Source organism: Daucus carota, chromosome 9, assembly GCF_001625215.2.
Source record: "Daucus carota subsp. sativus chromosome 9, DH1 v3.0, whole genome shotgun sequence".
Lineage (NCBI taxonomy): Eukaryota > Viridiplantae > Streptophyta > Magnoliopsida > Apiales > Apiaceae > Daucus > Daucus carota.
The window spans coordinates 39,536,816-39,560,370 of record NC_030389.2 but is presented as its reverse complement, the minus strand read 5'-3'; the positions used below and the strand labels follow the sequence as shown (position 1 = coordinate 39,560,370).

General features: G+C 31.6%; 1 protein-coding gene and 1 pseudogene across 1 annotated transcript; one reads left to right on the top strand and one right to left on the bottom strand.

Moving 5' to 3' along the window:
• Positions 1-13,509: 13,509 nt before the first annotated feature.
• LOC135149677 (CASP-like protein 1D1) lies at positions 13,510-14,164 on the bottom strand. Its single transcript, XM_064085463.1, has 3 exons — positions 13,914-14,164; positions 13,812-13,824; positions 13,510-13,725 (listed from the first exon to the last, which is right to left on the bottom strand). Exons 1-3 carry the CDS (start codon positions 14,144-14,146, stop codon positions 13,510-13,512), a joined length of 462 nt encoding a protein of 153 aa, XP_063941533.1. The 5' UTR covers positions 14,147-14,164.
• Positions 14,165-14,214: 50 nt separating this feature from the next.
• On the top strand, positions 14,215-15,449 carry LOC135149676 (divinyl chlorophyllide a 8-vinyl-reductase, chloroplastic-like; annotated as a pseudogene).
• The last annotated feature ends 8,106 nt before the right edge of the window (positions 15,450-23,555 follow it).

Sequence of the window (23,555 nt, the reverse complement as noted above, 5' to 3'; positions counted from 1 at the left end):
TAGCGACCAAGTGCCATTTCTGTCGCTATAGTCCGTCGCCGATTTGAAACAATAGCGACTGAATTGCGGTCGCTGATACCTTTGGTCGCTGATAACTGTTTTTCTTGTAGTGCCTTTTGTGTTCAACTTGTAGATTGGAAATGATCTCTCACAGTTTGCAGGACCTGTTATATTAAACCGTCTCTTGCAGGTTCTCACTAATACATATATTTTATATTTTCTCTCATCAAATTTTTTTACCTATAGCTTGCAATTAGACTGATCCTAGTGCTATTAAAATTGCAGTATGTGCAACTCCTAAAGATACTCCAGCTTCAATTTCTGCTTTGCGAAAAAGAAAGATTAATCAGGACTTCAGGAGCCTTCTAAGGAGATGCAATTTCTTGGTCGCAAGCCCAGAATGGTTCGAGCCTCCAAGGGAGATGCCATTACATCAATTGCACAAATACATTACTCTAGATTAATATCTTTTGGAGAAGACAAAATCTGTAGAAGTGCTCATGTGCAAACTTTAGCCTTATTTTGCTTGAACTTTTAGACTTGGTTATTTGCTCATGTTTGAACAATAGTAATAGGACTATAGTACTGCTTGTTGACTTTTTGGATTGGTGAATGTTGGATTGTATTTTGATATACCAATTAAATTTGGTGGTTTTTAATGAAATGTGAAGGTCATGCCAATTTTTTTTCAAATTAGCGTTACAGTAAAAGATAAATGGTTGCTATATTATTCAAATTGGTTAATAAAAGTTGTTGCAATCCTAGGTATTGCAATGCTATTATATGCGTTGTTGTATTATTAAATCTGTTGCCATAAGCTGATTTTGCAACTACAAAACTGTGTTGCAATATGACCCCAAATTAGTTGCCATAAGGCCCTATGGCAACCAGACCAAACATAACGCCTAATTTTTGCATATTCGTTGCCATATAACTTATTGCAATGGATTTGTGCCATATAGCAATGAGTTTTTAGAGTTGCAATAACCGACTATATATAGTCGGTTTTTACTATATTTCTAATAAAGTTCCACCGTGAACGTTGAAGATCAATTAATTATACGATATTTTGTTATAGCATTTATATTACCTGTTCATACAAAATCGGAATTAATAAAATTAGAGCAGAAAAAAAATTTAGGAAAAACAATTATCAATCATGTAAAAGAAAATCCTTAAATACCTTGATTTCATACAACTATACTTGAATCCATTGAATTTACAAGATAATAAGAAAAAAAATAAATTTAGATAATGCATATATACAATTTTATTATGAGTTTTTATATAAACAGACACACACACATATGATTCCAATATATATATACAACCAATTGAAAAATAATTTTTATTGAATTTGATATTTAAATACGCAGGTTATTAACATTAGAATCTATCGGTTAAGCAAAACTTAATCCAGTGATTTATTCTGGAAAGCAGTCTGGCCACGTTTGTTTGGCAATTAAGCGGATGGCAGTCAGAACAGCCAAAGAAACAAGCTTGTGTTCCAGGTGCAAAGGATACCCTGGTCTTTCTTACTCCTGGTGTTGACAAGTTTTCAAGAGGATTAGTGAAAGAAAACATTATTTTGTCTCTGTTATGGATATCTTGGACAAAGTTGGTTCTGAGCCAGAGCTTCTCGAGCTTCACACTGAAAATGATGGAGAGAAGGAAGAGGAGGATGGATGGATTGAGGAGGATGGGTGGATTGAGGAGATTCCGTAAAACCATTCAAAAAGGTCAAGAATCTGAAAACTTTGTATGATGACCAGCAGGCAACGAAGCCAGTGAATATTCCCCTGATCCAAAAGCAAAAGCGAAATGATCTTGATAATTCAACTTCAGTTCGGAAAAGGTATAGGACTGTAGCTTCTTGTTGTAATTGAAGCAGATTCTTCATTGTTTAGGAAGATTGTAATGAAACATTATAGTTACATGGAAAAATATCAGATCATAATTGAAGAGTAGACGGATTGGAGAAAGAATAACATAATAATACACGCGCATCAATCAATCAGATTGATACATTCCAATTAGGATCCATGGGTGGAGAAATAACTACTAATTAGAATGTTTTTTGATAGTGGTGTTGCAATGAACACAATAATGATAGAAAAGTTCTATAACAAAATTTAGTGTTTACAATATTATATCTATCACCAATAAAATGAAGTGTTTATATAGATACATAAGAAGTTTCTCGAACACGCCCGAAGGTGCTAGGAGGTGGATATATGATGGACTGCCCAGACAACCCAACTAGATAATGCACAAGTCAAATTAGGCCCAAAAATTTTAGGTCCATTACATACCCGATAGAGTTTAGGTCCGTTACATATCCCATAGAGTTTAGGCCCTTTATATACTCTTTTTAGTATTTTTTTTTTGCCGGATTTAGTATCTTTTTTAGTTTAGTGTAAGTGTGTGAGAAATAATCTTATTATAAACAAATTATTATATTAAACTTATTTTGAAAAATCAGTGAATTAAAAGTAGTTACTTTTTATTATTAATTTGTTCGAATTTATTTATATTTATAATCTTAATATACATGTGACATATACATGAATGAGTTTATTAAAAAGGAACTTTTACTTGGGAGAATAATGATATTACTTCATTTATAAGTACGATTAATGTATTACACTAATTATTAATATTCACATGCAAATTGTTTTTTTTTTGATCGATTCACATGCAAGTGTTGTTGTTGAGTAATTTTGTACTCTATCTAGTTTAATTCCTAGTTTGAAAGTCATTTTCAGATTAATTTTTAAAATAAATAAATATGAAGAAAAATTATTTATAAAAGAATTTTTTTAAATATAATAAGTGAAACAACTCAGTGAATAGGGTGCCGTAAACTACCTTGAAATACATCTAATTTTTTTTATGACTCATGACAAATATTTTATAATTTTTTTATGATTTGTTTATGGACTCCAGACATTTTAATTTCGTTCCTCATTTCCTACCTTGACGCATTTTACAACTAGGTTAAAACAATAGTATTAAAATACTTTATTAACTTAAGTAAAAATAGTTCAAAAAAAAACTTAAGTAAAACTAATTAGTTGACTTTTATATATGATATATATCAGTTGAATAACGTATTAAAAATGAATACTCGAAAGGTATGCCTTTCACGTGTGCCAAATGATGAGATCTCAAATAAGTTATCAACATATAAGAGCCAACCATTTTGACATAAAATGAATTATTTAGTTAGCAAAAATTGACTTTCAAGACTTGACCATTATTGAGGAGACGTAAGAAAAACATGCATGGATCAGTCAAAGCTGCCAGATGTAGAATTTTTCAGTTAGTTGTAAATACATTTTCGGGAACTATCAATTTTTTAATGGTTAGAAATTGTTTAAGGGCTTGTTTAGTGTGTGCCCGTGGGCTCATGCCAAGCACGGAAACTCATTCACTTGATGTGTTTTGATTGATATAGTTGGTGTGAATGCAGGGGGCCATCTTTATTAAAAGGGTGTAAGCCAATCAAAACAACACTACAAGAAAAGCGGGCATTTCCGACCGCCAAAATTGGTCGGAAATAAGCAAAATCGGTCGGTTTTGATGTCATTTCCGACCACCGACCGACCGACCACGTCGGTCCCTTTGAACCGAGTCGGGAATGACGTATCGGTCCGAAATGAGGTATATAACCGACCAATTCTGTCGGTCGGAAATGTGTTGCCATGTCCATATACACGTGGATTGTATCAGATAAATCTGGCCCACCATTGACGTGTCATACACGTGGATTAACTCAAAACCGACCAATGACGGTCGGAAATGTGTTGCTCGGTAAAGAAATTCAGGGGTCAGCTGTGGGGCCCAGTTGTAAAAACGACCACATAGTGGTTGGAAATGAGTCGGTCGGAAATGCCTTTTCAGGGTCCATTCGATGAGCTTCTGGGCTAAAACCGACCACACAGTGGTCGGAAATGATTCGGTTGGAAACGCCTTTTCAAGGTCCATTGGGGGAGCTTCTGGGCTAAAACCGACCACCCAAAGTCATTTACGACCACATGGTCATTACCACAACTGGTCGGTTTTCTGAGTTTTAGGATATGAATTTGGTCGGAAATGTATACATCTGGTCGGTTTTTCGGGTTCTTTTTTACCATTCTTGGTCGGAAATGAGCAAATTTGGTCGGTTTTCTGGGGAGAAAATTTCAAAAAAATGCAGTATTTACATTGTAAACTATACCATATTCCTGTTATTCTACCAAACCAACAATGCACATACAATATCCAATTTCAAAACCAAAATCAAGAATCATATCCATCCAAATTCAGTACGACATAATTTAAAAGCCAACAAACATTCATATATCTAAAAAAGAACAATTATAAATTCTGTACCACATAAATGTTACAGCTGAACAATCAGCCAAAAGCCAACAAAAGTCAACAATCATATACGTTACATCTGAAAAATCAAAAGCCAAAAGCGATGTTTTAACAAAATCAGCATCCCTACCAATAATGCATCTAGCTAGGTAGCTTCATTTCAATCTTCCTCATCTCCATCACCATCAGCATCCCCATCAATGTCATTCTTCGAACTCTCACCATCGGTGACATCCTTAGTTGCCTCCGCAATTGCCTACAATAATTAGAAAATTTATATGTCATCACCATATATGTCGATCTATATGCACACTAAATGATATATATAGTTAGTCAACTTATGTTAGTCAATCAAACAACCACAGCAGATTCATAACAGCTTATTGCTACCAGGCCACATGTATATATTAAATTATAAATGCATTAGAAAATTAAACAAAAAGTGAAATGAAGCAGATACAAGGGAAAACTGATGAACTATTCAAAAATCAGGCCCTGTTCTGTTAGAAGCAACATCTATTAGAAGAGCATGAATACATGTCATGCACACTGCTTTAGTAAGAGATAATATAGTTATCAATGAAAATTGTCATTTATATTGTCATGCTTTGATATGTGGTTTGTATTCTGCTCTCTCATAAGATTTAAATATTATTTGATTGCATAGTCTATTACATTCTATATATATAACAAACCTTGCCTCTGTGGAGATTCAACCCTCCACAAAGAGATATTCACTAGGCTGATGCCGAGATAACAATTTTATATGTTCGGCCATTATAGTTATAAATTGAAATGAATTCTACTACTTTGGGCCTTTAGGATCGATAACTTCATTGGATTCTTTATCTGGAATAATAAAACAGGAAACCTAGTGAGTTTCAGTTCCGGGTTAAAGATAGGAGCTTGACAGAGGCTTGTTTTACCTCTGTCTAGGGACAAAGAACATTTAAGCAAGTTTGCTAGCAAATTGTCAATGAGGGTGAAAAATGGAGATGGGAACTAATTGGTGCTTCGTTCCTCATCGATCTTATAGGTTAAATTTGTTAATTACTCAGATGTTATCGATAGGCTCAGAATTTGTGAAATAGTTTAGTAAGAATTATTAACAAATATTTCAGCTGTCCAACAAATTCGCAGAACACTGCATGATCCTTAATTCCTTGCAAGTCCAGAGTGGTTTCAGTTTCAAGTTTCAACATTAGTCCTGAAGATCATGATATCTATGCAAATAGCTATAATCCAGCAGATCATCTTTTAACTATATAGTCAATTGTACTAATATATACAGAAAGGCGTGTTAGAGGTTGTTACAAAGTGTAGCTAACAGCATAAAAGAGGAGAGAAAGGCGTGTTAGACTATATCACAAAGATTCTACATTTTTCTGCTGTTTGAAAAATTAATTTGAAATTCGTTAGTCAGTATTTATATTTTGTTATGGAAATAAAAAAATTTTAAAAATCAAATATTAAGTGATGAATAATTTTTTATTAATTTATTAACTGGCTAAAAGCTAGTTTCAATTTTTCTAATTTTTTTTAAAGTTTACTTAGCCGAATATTTTTTTTTTGTTTTTCTCGAAAGTCATAACCGACCGCCAGAGTCGTAAATCGGTCGGAAATGACAGAACAAAATGGTCGGTTTTCTGCACTTGAGTTTGTGGTCGGAAATGAGTTAAATTTGGTCGGTTTTCTGTATTAAAATTATGAGTTTGGTCGGAAATGTGTTGCACGTGGTCGGTTTTCTGTGTTAAATTTGGTCGGAAATATATTGAATGTGGTCGGTTTTCTGGATGTACAATGTTTTTAGTTTTTTTAAATATTTTACTTAGTCGAATAGAATTTATTATTTTTCTAAGAAGTCAAAACCGACCGCCCGAGTTTTAATTCGGTCAGAAACGAAGCAGGCCATTTCCGACCGCCAAAATTGGTCGGAAATAATCTGGGCTCCACCTCGTCCCCACTCAGCCAATCACAAGTCTACAACAAGTTAAAAGCTGACCAATTATTTTAAACCAGTAAAGGTGGTCGGAAATGACCATAGGCGGTCGGAAATGTGTCGGTCGGTTTTATTGGCGTGGCGTCCATGTCAGCTGAAGAACGTTGGTGAGCGGGACCCACGCCCATTATAACCGACCGATTTGGTGCGGTCGGTAATAGCGCTCGTAAATGACGCCATTTTTTACGACCGATCGTGTTTGGTCGGTAAGTCGATCGGAAATGCCCGCTTTTTTTCCGACCACTTTGGTCGGTCGGAAATTTTGGTCGGAAATGCCCGCTTTTCTAGTAGTGATCTTTACATCATGTTGCTTTTCCTTTATTTTTTAAGATTTTAGCCTTCAGTTATGTTCTAATGATATTTTGATTTGAGGTGGTTGTGTGAAAGTTCTTGTACAACTCATTTTATTCCAAAAATAACTTGAATAATATAGATTTGGACTACCGATTTAGTTTTACTCAACTTCTATTACATCAGAAATTTGAAAGTCATATTTATTTTGAATATGAGTACTTCTATAAAATTTGTAACTACTTTTTCATGTCAAATTTCATATATTATTTCAGATTAGTTATACCACATGAAAAAGATTTATATGGATATATATTATTATTATTTAAAAATAAATATGTATATTGCTTACATAAAACAGATTGTGGATTTGTTTCTGTCTTTTGTTGAATCTTTTTCACGGCTCGATAGATAATTTTATAAGCCAATGATTTTTTTTCCGTGTTTCAGAATACGGTTAACCAACATGTTAACTAATCGATTACGATAAATTGGATCGGATTTTGCTGTTTTTTCTTGTGCAGTACCTCGACGTGACATGAGCGTGAAGGGGGTTCAAGATTCCGTTTTATTTTTTTATAAGGGCTAAAATCACTTATTTTGGCTTTTAAAATCACTTATTCTGGCTTTTTTACTCCATATTGTAGGGTGGATCTCGAAAGATATGAAAGATCTCCCTCCAAACCGTACATATGACTTTCATCGGATACGGCTTTGCACAGAATTCTATATGTATCTATGAAATCGAGTATGGAACTCTGTTTACTCACTTTAAATTGAGTATCCATTTCCCTCCTTTCCTGCTAGGATTGGAAATGCTGTATTTTTAGTCTTTGGGTTTCCAAAATAGAGTAAAAAGAAGTGCTTCGAATCACTGCTACTTAACTCGGATCTATATATATTCTAAAAAAGTCGAGGTATTTAAATTTAATGTTATAATTCTAAATTTTGTGTAAACAAATAGGAATATAGATCTAACATAGTAATATTTAATTTTTACTAAAAAACAATAATTTTTATTCATGATGTTGCTGAGGGGCTTCAATTTTTCTTTGACATTAGGCCTGATAAGTTCCATCCCAACAAAATATAATTATTTCCGTGCTATGGAAAATATGATGTATTGTTACATGATTGCTAAGGGGTTTGTAAATTCCCATTCTGTGAGCTAGCTGCTTGCGGAAAAAGCGAAAGTGGCTTGTGTGTTATCAGTATCTGCTCCTTGTACAGAGATAGCTGACTTGCATGCTATATTGATATGTTTTCTGACTTCGATGGGTGAGTTCTCAAGAATACCTAGCGCACAAATTTTTTTGATATCTATTTTTTTTAACCGACTACATATGTACAAATTGCAATAATGTTTGTATATTATGAGTTTGGACATCATCAACTCTTTATGATTACGTTATCAAATCTTAAACAAAGAGAGATTATTGGAAATACTAAGTTGATGATGTGAATATATATGTATTTATCAAACTCGGTTATTCTACGAATTTTATATAGTCGGTTATTCGTAGAAATTTAATATTTAATAACAAAAATTTGTCTAAAAATATTTGTATGCAAAATTAAGATTTCTTCTTTTTCAATGAATTATAAAATAAATATTTAAAGTGTACACACATATATATTGTAAAAATATTATTTAGTAATGAATATTATAAATTATTTGCGAATTTATAAACTCATCCATGTATATGCCACAAGTATACTATAAATGCGAATACATTTGAACAAATTAATACTATAAAATTAACTACTTATGATTCACTTATTTTCTAACACAAGTATAATATAATAATTGGTTTTTAATAATATTAATTTTCCCACACTAACTAACCTAAAAAAAGCATATAATGGGCCTAAATCAATTGGGATATGTAATGGACCTAACAATTTTGCACCTAGTTTGACTTGTGCATTATGTAGTTGGGCTTGGTGGGCTGTGTCATTTATCCACCTCCTAGCACCTTCAGGTGTGTTCCAGAAATTTCCTATGTATCTAGAAATTTCCTATGTATCTATATAAACACTCCATTGTATTGGTGATTAAGTTATATAAACCTTTCTCTCATTATTGTTTTCCGTTTTAACACCACCGTCAAAAACATCAAAAACATTCAAAGTGTGTATTATTTGTTATTCTTTCTCCATCCATTTGCTCTTCAAAATTTTATGTTATGTGTTTATGTATATGTATATGTATGATTATATTATCCATTTGATAGATTTGTGTGTGTATGTATATGTATATGGACATTCATATTAATAAAGAAATAATGCTTATCTATATTAATAACAACTCATAAAAAACCCCTTATAAAATGTTTTTTCATTTTCTTGGGAAGAATATAATTTTAATTCTTGATAAATGAAAACAATAGTCAATTATGCCTCTTAGCTTAAATAGGATATTGATGAAAATATAAATATATAGTTGCAATTATTTGACATGGTGTGAAGATATCATATTGATATTATCGATGAGCCTATAATTATGAATCTAAAATTATGTAGTTATTACTCTTCCTATGTAACTCCACTCCGCTCAAATTTTTGATATCTAAAATTTTTCTATCGTCATTACAGTTACTTATCAAATATGTTAAACAAAAGAGTGATTGACACTTTACACCCCTTATATTTAGGAGCTTTTTCGATTTGGTCTTAAACAATTTTTTTTGGCAGTATGCACCCTAAAGTTTGAAAAGCGCTTCGCTTTGCACCCCTTTGACTACTCTCCGTTTAATTGACCGTTAAAGTTAACAGATTTGGGGTTTTCACTTTGCACCCCACAGTTTTAATTTTTTTTCATTAGTATTTTGAAATATTTTTTTGCCTTCACTTCCATGTACAACCTCTGATATACTGAAGAGTGCTTTGATCATTGTCGTCTGGATCGTTTTCTATGTTACTCTCTAGCTCACTCTGAAGATCTTCGACTTGTTGTTTTAGCTCCATTACATATTCAATAGCATCTCTAAGAATTGAAGCTCTACCCAACTGAAATAAATGAAAAGATGACAAAGTACATTATACTTATATTTAGTCGTATTGTGCAATCCATGAGTTTCATTCGAGTGAACATTCAGCTTATATATAGTACCTTGGTAATTTTAGGAACCAGAAGATGATAAAGCCTTTCATTAAGCTTGGCCCTTCTCCTCCTTTCAGCTTCGAGGTTCTTACATTGAGCTCCGCCTTTTCCATTTCTTCTTCTGTACTTGCCATCGCTATCATTTTCATCATTATTATTATCTTCATCATCAGAGAGCGAATCTGATCTGTTCATGGAATCTCTATCATCACTTCGCCTTTTCCTGGTTTTCATAGGCTCCATAATGTTATTGATCATTTGTGCATTAACACTTGCACTGGCATTATTAATCAAGGACTTTTGGAAAGTGTCAAGATCTTCCTGACCATAAGTGTTCAAGGGCCTATGATCCGCATTCAACTGTTCATCAGGACTCCCGAGTAAGCTCTTGTTTTCATTTTCCATATTGTGATCATCAAATTGTTGGAATAAGTTAAGTGAAGAGTTGTTTAAGTGAATGTGATCCGGGCTTATTTCATCTTGAGAATTTAGAGTCTGGATCATTGTTGCTGGAGAGACTGGGGGATGGAAAAGCTCCTTTTGAGGTTTTTTTTACCCATTTTTGTGTCTGATACAATTTTTTAAACATATAAAGATACAATTATGGAGGAAGGAAATCGAGTTACTTGTTTGTCTACAAAGAGCTCAATCAGTCCAACCGAAATTGGAACCAGAACTCCACTGCATCCTGGCAAAGTAACGAGTCGATGAAAAATCAAGTACCTTGCAATGACATGATTAATCACGCAATTATATTATTGTCCTTTTAAATGATCTGATACGCTCACCTCATGAAGCATGTCTGAGTGAATAGGTGTTAGAGAAGTTGAGCCATCTCGGTTAATTTGATATCAAGGCCTGGGCTAGCTTGAGCTTCAAAAATAGTTATGAAAAAAAATATTTCAAAATACTCATGAAAAAAATTTAAAACTGTGGGGTGCAAAGTGAAAACCCCAAATCTGTTAACTTTAACGGTCAATTAAACGGAGAGTGGTCAAAGGGGAGCAAAGCGAAGCGCTTTTTAAACTTTAGGGTGCATACTGCCAAAAAAAATTGTTTGAGACCAAATCGAAAAAGCGCCTAAACATAAGGGGTGCAAAGTGTCAATCACTCTAAACAAAATTATAAACTGATTTTTTCTCAGGTAACTATAACCTTCCATTACCATCTTTATAGACAATGAAGAATATGTTCCAATCAAATATCAGGTATGAATTCCAATTTTAATGACATGCTTATTAATATATAAATTTTAATAATAAATTAAAATTAGTTTTGAATTGCTTGTATATAGTAGAATCACACACACACATATATATAAAATCATAATAAAATTGCATCTATGCATTATCTAAATAATAATCATGCATCTAAGTTCTTTCTTTTTCATGTTTCATGGTACAGAGCTCTTGCACTCGATATTCTCAGTGTGAGAGAAGAAAATTGGAGCTACTGGTATAACATATCTAATTAGTATATATTCTTAACTTAGCTATGTAAAATTATATATTAATTATCATTTTATTATGTATTTATATTTCAGATTGCTACGTAATATCATATTCCCCTACCAGTGGTTTCCAAATGCAGAGTACTATTTTTCAAGATATTGCACCGAGGGTTACGAGAATAACTTGTAAACCAACTTAGCATTTTTAGTAGTTGTCTTGTATATTTGTTCTCTAAATTTGTTTATTTTGTACAAGCTCATAGTGTTTTATTTCAGTTTAGCCCAATTGTTTGTGGAGTTATTTGTTGACAACATAAGCGCCTTTTTATGACTTCTTGTGCATAAATATTCTTACTTATATTATAAAATATAGTTATGTTAAATTGAAGACACCAATTTAAATATTTATTATTATGCAATTATATGTTTTAGTTTGTAACAATATTATTGATTCTTGAAGAAGTCTAATTTTTACAATCCCATATTTTAGTTTCCATATAAAAATATTATCAATTTCGAGAACAAATATTTTCATCCACAATGATATCATTAAAAAGTTTTTTAATTTTTTTAAAAATGTCCAGCACTTACTTTGCTAAAATATGGGGAATCTAACATGGATGCTAGATTAATGAGCGGGTTACTATGTAACCTCCCATTTTCTAATTACAACAATTATTTATCATATGTATAATTTTTATCTGAAAAATGTTAATCTAGTTTTAGCTATTAATTAAAATATTTTTCATGTTCCATTTATACTACATACTTGGACATATGGTGAATTTTATTTTTCCTGAGATGGTTAATAAAAATCATTTATTTCTAATAGCACCACATAATATTATTTAGACTAATTAATTGTTCGATACTAGCATATATGAAAATTATGTGATTGACCTTGCTAGTTTGAATTGCAAAAAGATTATCATTTATCATATTTTTTATGTGGCCGGGATGCAGGTTAGTTTGCATTTGATGGATCATTTTTATTTCACAAGAATTGGGTTGAGATAATTGGCTTCATGAATATTTTAATAACATATATTGTCTATATATTGGAGTAACATGGTGTCTTGACTTCAACAAATATATTTGAAATTTCAATTGGTACCTGAAATAAACTTGAAATTGTCAAAGATTGTTCAATTTTTTTGTTGAAAATGGTTAGTCTTGTGATTGATTGATACAAGGATAGTTATCAATATATACTCATTTTGCCAAAAACGTTCATTTACAAGATTACAATAAGGGGTTCGTGTATTAAAATATCATCATGAAGAGATAAGCGTGATTTATATATATGAGAACTCCTGGTCGAGTTAATTACTTATAAGTGGAGTGGACTAAAAAAAAGTTCTTCGCGCCATTGGAGACGAGACTCGGTGGTTCATGAGAATCAAGCTAAAATAGGACATAGTGACTATAACACACATGATGATCCAGATGAGAACCATATATGATCCATATCAAACTAGGAAAACCTCAAGTAGCGAAAGATTGAAGTCCAAATTTTGTATGTAATCATGCTTGAATTTGTATGATCACACCAGCTTTTATGGTATATTTACTTTTCATTTATTGTAGAATTTTATGTACCTAAATAAACAACATGATGATGCAAGAGTAAAATATTTCTTATTGAATTAAAATAGTTGATCTTATCCTCTTATTTTCTTTTAAAATCAATACTTTATGGAGTCAAGATATTTTAGGATTTTTCTTTACATGATTAATACTTGTTTTTACTAAACTTTGGTTATGCTATAATTTAATTAATCCCGATTTTGTATGAACGGTAGATATAAATACTATAACAAAATATGGTGGTATAATTAATCAATCTTCAACATTAGCGGTGGAATTACTAGAAATAGGAAAAATGGACTGTATCACATATAATCAGTCTAGGAATTTGCAATTTAAAGATATTTAGTGTATATCAAAAGGGACAATATTTTGCAGATATCGATAAGTTTAAAGTGAATATGTTGTATTAAGCTATAAGATAATATTGTATGTCTAGTCAACATTCAACATTTATAGAGTGAAACTTGATAGATATCAAAATCATAATATTTTGCAAACATCTTTAAACCAAAATTCCCTATCCATTTTATAGTTGACGTGGAGATAATATAACTCATTCCATGTATAACTCATGGACAGCTTAATTAAATAAACATTAATGCAAACTGAGGTCCTTACATAGATGAGTCACACACTTTACATAGATGAGTCACACACTGCACGAGAAGCTAAAAGGCAATACAATGCATAAAACATAAAGGGAGCCTGCCCTAGCTAAAAACCAATCTTAATATTTTGATGAATCAATGGCGTAGTGATTTGTTTATCTTCGTGAGACAGTAATGATGTAGAGGATGATCCAATGTGTCGACAGTAGGAATCATAGACATTGCAGATCTTGTGCAATCCTACATTTGAGTTTCCTTTGAGTCCTAAGTAGGCTACTTCACCTGCTGCTCCAGTTGCTGAAGCTAAAATACCTAAGAGTAGCTGAGCAAAACAATGCAATATATGGTTAATAGATATTATTATACATGATGTCTTATAACTGTGTAGAAGCAAGTCACTTAGAGAACAGCTGACGAATATCTGAAAATAAATCCGTGTTGGTTGAGGGTCATAAGCAAGAAACATATCTTTGCATTAACTTTGCTGTTCAAAACAAAGATTGCACTTACATGAAGGCTGGTATATCAGTGAATTCAGCTGCAACAGATGCTCCGTAAGGTGGGAAAGGCACCGGAATCGTTTCGGTTTGCTTACTGGTCACTAGAGCTACAAGTGATGTTAGGGATGTTGCAAACAAGAAGACCCTCAATATCACATCATGCAACACAAACTTGCTAGTTGTAGTACTGGCCTGACTATTCTTCTCAAGCTCTAGTACCACTGCTGGGCTGATTGAGGCCATGGATATTTTACTGTAAAACAAGAATGGATGCGAATGAGGTTGAGAAGATTTGTGAATAACTTGGAGCTATGGATCAGTATTTATAGGAGTGTTCTCTGAATGGCTAGACAGTGAATGTTCTCATGTTATCAACTTAGCTTAATTAAAATATTAGAACAAGAACACACATGAGTCAATTGTATGACTATAATAATTTCAAGGTTAAATCGCACTAGGAGTAAAGTAATTCGCTTCTGGCAGCTGCAGTTCTGTTTAAATAATTGTAAAATTAAGAGAAACATATTCAAATTGCAGTCAAAATTTCCGTATAATAAAATGGTATCATCTTAAGAGAAAGAAACCCACGTAACACATCAATTTTGAATAGGGTTTTCAAAGTTCGAATGTTTAAACAACAAAAATAAACTCTAAGTATACGGGTTAAAGATTCTTCGAGAATTGATTACGAGGCCATGAAGAATAGTTTAGTTGCTGGGAAGAAGTATGGGGCTTCACATTTTGTTTTGTTGTCATCAATTTGTGTGCAGAAACCGCTTCTTGAGTTTCAGCGTGCTAAGCTGAAGTTTGAGGCTGAGTTGATGAAAGAAGCGGAGGAGGATAATGGGTTTACGTATAGTATTGTTAGGCCAACAGCGTTTTTTAAGAGTTTAGGAGGACAGGTTCAATTGGTGAAGGATGGGAAGCCTTATGTGATGTTTGGGGACAGGAAATTGTGTGCTTGTAAGCCCATGAGTGAGGCGGATTTGGCTTCGTTTATTTCGGATTGTGTGTTGAGTGAAGATAAGATAAACCAGGTTTTGCCGATTGGTGGACCTGGGAAGGCTTTGACACCATTAGAGCAAGGAGAGATGTTATCTAGGCTTGTTGGAAAAAAACCTAATTTTATCAAAGTGCCGATTGAGGTGATGGATTTTGCTATCGATCGGGGTTCTTGATTTCCTTGTCAAGATATTTCCTGGAATGGAAGATGCAGCTGAGTTTGGGAAGATCGGAAGGTATTATGCTGCTGAGAGTATGTTAATTTTGGATCCCGAGACGGGAGAGTACAATGCTGACAAAACCCCAAGTTATGGAAAGGACACACTGGAAGAGTTCTGTAAAAGAGTACTTAGAGAAGGGATGGCTGGTCAGGAATTGGGGGAGCAAACGATATTCTGAATGCCATATGTTTTTGAAGATTAAATACTTGTCTAGTTATGTAAGTTGCAAGTCAGTGTCTTCCAAGGTATGCGGCTTTCTAATTTGATACTGGTAATGTAAAAAGTGAGCATATTTGAATGTATATCCTGTACCCGGAAAATAATTATGCGCTTGCCTTGCTTCCATAGTTGCTGCAAATATTTCAGAAAAGTTTTACTTGGTTTAGATCACTATCAAATTATAGCTGAGAGTTTTAGTTGCATTCAAATATTTTTTTCATTTATATATGCAACTCGTACTCTCGTAGTAGTTTTTGGTTCTTTGTTGATGCCCTAAACTCTAAAGTGAATTATGATCATGCTTCCAAATGAAACTTCTATATCTGATTGGGGACTTTGTTGGTTTGAATTTTATTTGTTAGATTTATGTTGTGTTCCATCAAATTGAAGCCTTGAGCTACTTGAACTAAATAGAAACATATGTTTAGCTTGCTACATGTCACAACCTTCACACACAAAAAAAAAAAAAGCATTGAAGCCTATGTTTGCTGATTTCCCAGGTTTACTTGCTGGGTTGGCTGAATTTGCACGCCATGTAATTGTTACCTGATATAGTTTACTAACCGATTCTCAGGCTGCTTGATATAGGTTAGCTAGTTTTTAGTGGCAGCTGAAATACTTCAATTATATGTAACTCGTAGTTAGTTTCCGGTTCTCCGTTAATGCTCTAAAGTGAATTATGATTCTGCTTTCTGAATGTAACTTCTCTTCTGAATTGCAGACTTTGTTCACTTTGTTGGATTAAAGTTTCACTATTAGATTTATATTGTCTCACAAAGTTGAAACCTCGAGCAACTTAAACTTAAGCAAAATTTGCACGCCATATGATTGTTTCTTGGTAGAGTTTACTAATAAATTCATTCCCTCTAGTGTATAATGCTAGTACCTTGTATTAGGCAGAATAATAAAGTTTATTCTTGATGCAGCAATTGCTTTACTTGAAGTCGGTGTTACTCTGTTCATTTATGAAGAAGGATGATGGGATTCTCGAGTAAAACTAATAGCATTAGAGAAAATCTATGGGCATTCTTGTCGTTTTTTACATGAGCCAGAACCAAAGCCAGAAAATTGGAACCACTGGTTAAGAAGTAGTGTGGCGTGCGTGCTTATATACAGTAAGACATGGATAAAATAATACCAGATGTAATAACCTGGATTAAGTTATTCTTTTCCTCGTCCCCAACATAGTAGATGTGTTTTATAATCTTGATAAAGTAATAAACTCTCATCTTATCACATGACTATAGTTTTTTAAACAAGGTTAAATTCACAAAATTGGCTATAAAATTTAGTACAAAATCATATGACAATTGAGCTGGATTGTTTTAATTGGTACTATTAATACATATAAGAGCTTTATCTCAATTAAAACTTAACACATACTAATAAAATAGCATGAGCTTGTACAAAGTAAACAAACTTAAGGAATACATATACAAGACACGGACTGAAAATGCTAAATTGGTTTACAACTACTTAACTATTCCGAGAACCCTTTCAGGCAAAAAAAAAAAAAAAAAAAAACCATTCTGAGAACCAATGGTGTGGGAATAAAAATATTCCGCAGCAATCTCAAATAAAAATACATAATACATTGTAATTAAAATATAGTTGTGCATAGCTGAGTTAAGAATATATACTAATTTCGCACACTTAGAATATCCGGTGCAAGAGCTCTAACAACTATGAATAACTGTTCATTCAGTACCATGAAAAAGAAAGAACTTAGATGATTATTATTTAGATAATGCATATATACAATTTTATTAAGAGTATATATATGTGCAGGGGGGATCCAGGATTTCAGCTCTACCTGGGTTAGAAAAAATCCCTGTGTTAAAGTATTTTAGCTCTTATTCTTTAAAATTGCCATATATTTACACTTTTTTTGAAAAAATATAGGTGCCAACATAAAATAATTTATTAAAATAATTAAAACTCTACTTGAAAATTATGCTCATTTAAATTATACTGAGAAATAACTAATAAACATAAAAAACTTTTGTTCAGGAAGTACAGCTTATTACAGCTTATTAAATTTAACAATATATATATATATATATATATATATATATATATATATATATATCATATATATATTAGATTTAACAAAATATATATTATTAATAAAAATATATAAAACTTATTAGATTTAACAAAATATATATACTCCCTCCGCTCTTATTACTTTTCCTGTTTGCCATGAACAGTTTGCCAACACACACTTCCTATCATTAATATTTTTAGTTTCATATTAGTATTAAACATAAAAATTTCACCGTATTAAAGTATTTATAAATACAAATCATTTGTCTCATGTTATAAATTGTCCCGACATTTCAAACGAGTAAAGTAAAATGAAACGGAGGGAGTATTATATATATATATATATTAGATTTAACAATATATATATATATTATTATTAATACATACACTAAGCAATTATTAAATAAAGTTTTTATAAAAATATACCAGGATACATTAAATCAAAAGATGTTGAGGAGTTGTTTCAAAAAAAATGTTGAGGAGCTAACTGTGATTCTATTCAACAATACATATGCCAGTTTTCATCTAACAAAAAAAGTTATTAATTTTAACAAACAAAACATCAAAATGTGCTCACACGCCTGCTTTTTGGACCATCCCAGTAGTGTAATAGACAGTAGGGGAAAGCATGGGCCGGTTCGGCTCGGTTTCGGGATAAAACCGGAACCCGAATCATATATCCTCGGTTTTTAAAATCGAAAACCGCAACCGCCGGTTCGGATTCGGTTCCGGTTTCGGTTTAAAATACCCCGGTTCGGTTATAATCGGTTCGGTTTCAGTTATTATTTCGGCAAACTTTTTTTATATAAAAACTCTTTAATCTTATTATTATTAATGTAAAACTTAACTATGACTGTCAAGTTTTACAAGGAAGCATAGTATAATACAACTATCTATATACAATACCACATTGTGTGTGCAATGGAGTAGCACAACAGACTATTCTGTTGGAATTTGAAATTGTATTATAAGTCTAGACCAAATGAATGTTAAACTATTGGACTTGCACGGTGTATTATACAAGCTTAAATGAATTAACATTGGACCAACTAATTATATATGATACATTTATATATTTGTAATCATTTTTTAAATTCATATAAATTATATATATATATATAATTATTTAAATAGTCGGTTCGGTTCGGTTTTAACCAATAACCGGAACCGAACCCATAACATCGGTTCGGTTTTTAATTTTTCGGTTTCGATTTCGGCTCGGTTTTTGTCGGTTTTTACCGGTTTCGGTTCGGTTTCGATTTTTTTCGTTTTTTTGCTCAGCCCTAATGGACAGGGCTGAGCTTTACCTCCTCACAACTATTAATGGTTAAAAAAAATGTTTCAATAATCTTACCTGGGCTTTAGCCCACCCTAGCCTAGCGGTAGATTAATATGTGTGTGTGATTGTACTATATACAACATTCAAAACTAATTTTATTTAATTTATTAAAGTTTATGTATTAATAAGCATGTCATAAAATTAGTATCCATAGCAATTTCTTCATTGTTTAAAAAGATTGTAATGGAATGTTATAGTTACCTGACAAAATATCATTTTATAATTTTGTTTAACATATTTGATAAGTAACTGGAACGACATTAAAAAATTTTTAAATATCAAAAATTTGAGTTTAATTACATAGGAAGAGTAATAATTATATAATTTTAGATTTATAATTATAGGCTCATTGATAATATCAAAATGATATCTTCACATCATGTCAAAATAATTGCAGCAATATATTTATATTTTCAAATCTTGTTTAAGCTAAGAGGCAAAATTGACTGTTTTATTTTTCATGAATTAAAATTATATTTTTCTCAAGAAAATGACAAAAAAATATTTTAAAAAGGGGCTTTAAGAAGTGTTGTTATTAGAATAAGCACTATTTATGTATTAATATGAATGTCCATACACACACACACATCTATCAAATGGATCACACAATCATACAGATACATATACATATACAAGAATCATATATAAATACATACCATAAAGAGCAAATGGATGGAGAAAGAATAACAAAAAATACACACCCATCTATCACATGGATAATACAATCATGCCAATAAGGATCAATAGATGGAGAAAGAATAACAAATAATCCACACATTTGAATATTTTTGGTAGTGGTGTAAAACGACAATAACAATGAGAGAAAAGTTTATATAACTTATTTTAGTGTTTACGATATTATATTCATCACCTATAAAATGGAGTGTTTATATAGATACACAAGAAATTTCTCCAACATACAGAAGGTGCTAGGAGGTGGATGGAAAGCCAAGCAACCCAACTACATAATGCACAAGTCAAACTAGGCGCAAAATATTTAGGTCCATTACATATCCCATAGGATTTAGTCCCATTATATACTTTATTTTAGTTTAGTTAGTGTATGAAAAATAATATTACTATAGACAAATTATTATATTATACTTCTTGGAAAATAAAAGAATTGGTAGTATTTATTTTTTAAATTATTAATTTGTTCAAATTTATTCACATTTATAATATTAGTATACTTGTGGCATATACATGGAGGAGTTTGTAGATTTACACGTAATTTATAAAATTCATTAATAGATAATATTTCTGCAATATATATATGTGTATATTTCAAACACTTATTTAATACTTCAATAAAAAGAGTAAAATCTTAATTTTGCATACAAATATTTTGAGACAAAATTTTGTTTTGAATTATTATTTAAAATCTAAATTGATTAATATGGCGCTGTTCGAAATTTAATATTAAATATGATTACAGTTTAAAACCTTCAAATCTTTGCATGGTGTACAATGAATGTTTATATATATATATATATGTGTGTGTACGTATGATGTTAGCAGGTGCATGTGATAATTCAACAAATAATCCTTCTACATAAAATAAAAAAATAAAAATTTAGTTTTTATCAAACTATATAAAATAAATTGAGTACGTAGATTTTGATTGTTGTAATAGAATTATGAACTCTATGCATAAGTTTTTGAAGCTGGGTAAATCTTAGTCATGAGGATATTCTTGTATTCTCTTTTTAGCTTATATTTCACTTGTATCAATCAGATTAATTGTGGACTCTACTTATATAGACAAAAGGGGTGTGAATGGATGGGCCTAGAAAATTTGAAAGCCCGATTAAGCCCAACAAGGGAGTATGAAAGCTTGGAAGAAGGATCTAGAATAACCCGTTCAAATTCCTCTCTCTCTCAGCAAATGTTCACTCTGTTCTTTTTTATACCAAACAGAACGTAAAAATGGACTAATGAAATTTGTCGAGAAGATGATTCTTTGTTTATTTTTTATGAAAAAAGAGGGTGACACTCATTCTCAAAATCGACCAAGCAAGCAAAAAAGAACAAGAAACAAACCCTTCCTGATCGGGATTCCTACATGGAGATAAAAGAGTTGACCCCTAAGAAAACCTAAAGCTTCTCAAAAATTGATACTTCATAGCCCTATAAATACATTGTTACTCCGATCCTCAACTCATAACTATGTCTTGGCTTGATTCTCATTAGAAGGTTGATACACATGCTTCTTGTATAAGACATGTTATTACAAAATCTCAAGGTGTTACCGAATTAGTATAAATTTTGATTATATTATTTCTTCACATTCCCAACATGCAGAAGCTATATATGGTTTGTGGGTCTTGTCAAATTTTCAAGTACCAGCGGGTGGATGTTATGTTATCAGTTCTTCAAAAACCTCACGATGTTTGAGAAATACCTTAATTTAGCTAATATTATTTCTTCAGCCATGTATTTAGTACACAATATAAATTATACTTATTTAATTTTATATAATACTCCTTGTATCACATTTTAAATGTCTCCTTTGAACAAATATTATAGATTATCATCCCTCTCTTTCAATGTTATCAATAATCTTTCAAAATCGTCTGATCTTGTTTATTATATTTAATGTAGCCTCCTTTTAATACTATGTTAAACACGAAGCACTTGTGGAAGGGGTTGAATAAAAGTGATCAATTTTTCAATTTAGTTAACGAATATTGAAGCAACAGTAAATGGAATACCACAAGTAAAAAACAAACTATTTGTATTATATATGAACATGTACAAACTTTCTCCATCAAGGTTTACACAAACCTTAGTAGCTGCTCTGTATAAACCCTAGCTCCTATTTAATACAAAACTTCAAGTATGACTCAAGAACCACACATCTTGCAGTGACATTAAAGAGTTATATATAAGCTACCTATCATCTAAAACAACAATGTTGATGTTTCCTTGAAGTTATTGGCTACTTCCTTTTCTGTTAGCTATTAGTTTCCCTTAGTACTAGTCTGTCCTAATCTTTCTATCTTTTAGCTTATCTCCAAAACTTTCCATTATAGATATAGCTTTCCAATTGGCTAGCTTTATAGACTCTCCCGGCAATTCCAATTCTTTGGCTTTATAGACTCTTCCGGAATGAATCTGGTAGCCTTGCTGTCTCTATGTAATAGACTCTGGAAATTCATTGGAGTAGACTCCGATAATTCCTTCTAGTAGACTCTCATCAGCTTACTTATTGAATTCAGCTAAGTACGAAACTTTTCGCCTATAGAGGTTGATTTCTTCCAACTTGTAAAGACTATAACCTATATAACTTTTATACTAGACATTATTCATCATGACATCAGTATCATTATCTATTTGAGTGAAATAAGAGCCGTTTCCACTAATATCAATTTAGTTCATTTTTTGCATGAGTATATTTTCGAGAAAAGTGAAAGTATTACATTGTATAAATTATGGCTAATGATTGTGAAAAAGAGCTATCTTTGAATTCCTATAATCCAGGTAAGGAGTACCCATAACTCATAAAAATGCTATTTTTGAATTGTTGTAGGTAGACTCACCAACAACTTATTATTATATTACTTTTGCCCCAGTCCAATTATGTGAATAATTATAAATTTTGTGCTCTTCCAAAAGATTTATATCTATCATTATTGTAGTGATGCTGGGTATGTCAATATATGTCTTTTCTTAAATTTCAAGAAAATTATATTCTAATAAGTCACATCTCTACCTCACTTCTAAATTGTAAGAAAAAATTATGTTTAACAAAAGAGATGAGTGTTATCTAACATGAAACAAATTTTACAAATATATCTCCAAAGATGATGGAGATTTAAATGTATTTTTAAAAATAATTTATTACCTCTTTTATGTCTTAAATTACAATATTTAAATTGTTGTCTTTAATTTAACATAAATATATTTGCTTATATAAGTAAAAAAAATTCTTAGCTGATAAGACCCTTATGTGGTCAACAAAAACTCCACTAACAATTGGGGTAAAATGAAATAAAATAATATGAGCATGTACAAAGTAAACAAACGTAAGGAACAAATATACAAGACAACTACTGAAAATGCTAAATTGGTCTACAACTACTTAGCTATTGTGAGAACCTACGTGCAATATCTTGAAAAATAGCACTCGTTTTTGGGAACGAGTGTGGTAGGAATCTAAGTTAGTGAGACTCGGGTTCGGAGTGTCCGACAAAACACATATCTTAGTGTCGGATTCGTTAATCTCGAAAATTTAAGACACGGGGACACCATCCAAATTTTAGACACGGGTATGGGGACTTGGCAAATTTTGAAAAAATAATATATATTTTATATGTTAAGAATAAATAAAAATGTTTTTCTTCCTTCATAATAAATAAATAATATTTTTTATTTAATGTTATTATATTTGATGTTATTTTGATAAAATACTATTAATATAATTTTCTAAAATAACTAAAACAAATGGCTTATTTGGAAAGTAATTGTAATGTTGGAAAGTGAATGTAAGGTGACAAAAGACATATTTTAATTATACAGGAATTTAAAAGATAAGTGTGAGTGGATGCCAATTGCTTGGCTTATTATATTCAAATGAACATGGACAAAATCAAGTCCAGATACATTATGCAGCTTGTCTCTAGTATATACACGCATATACATATACATTTTCTTCTCTATTTATTTTTTCTTTTCATCTTTCATTCTTCTTCTTCTTTTCTTTTTGATCTTTAATGTCATCTCGTCTTACATACGTTTATCCACCTCGGTCTTTAGAGAAATACCCCATCTATTTTATAGATTTTATAGATGGGTAAAGTTTTTTTTATACAAAGTATGTAACAAA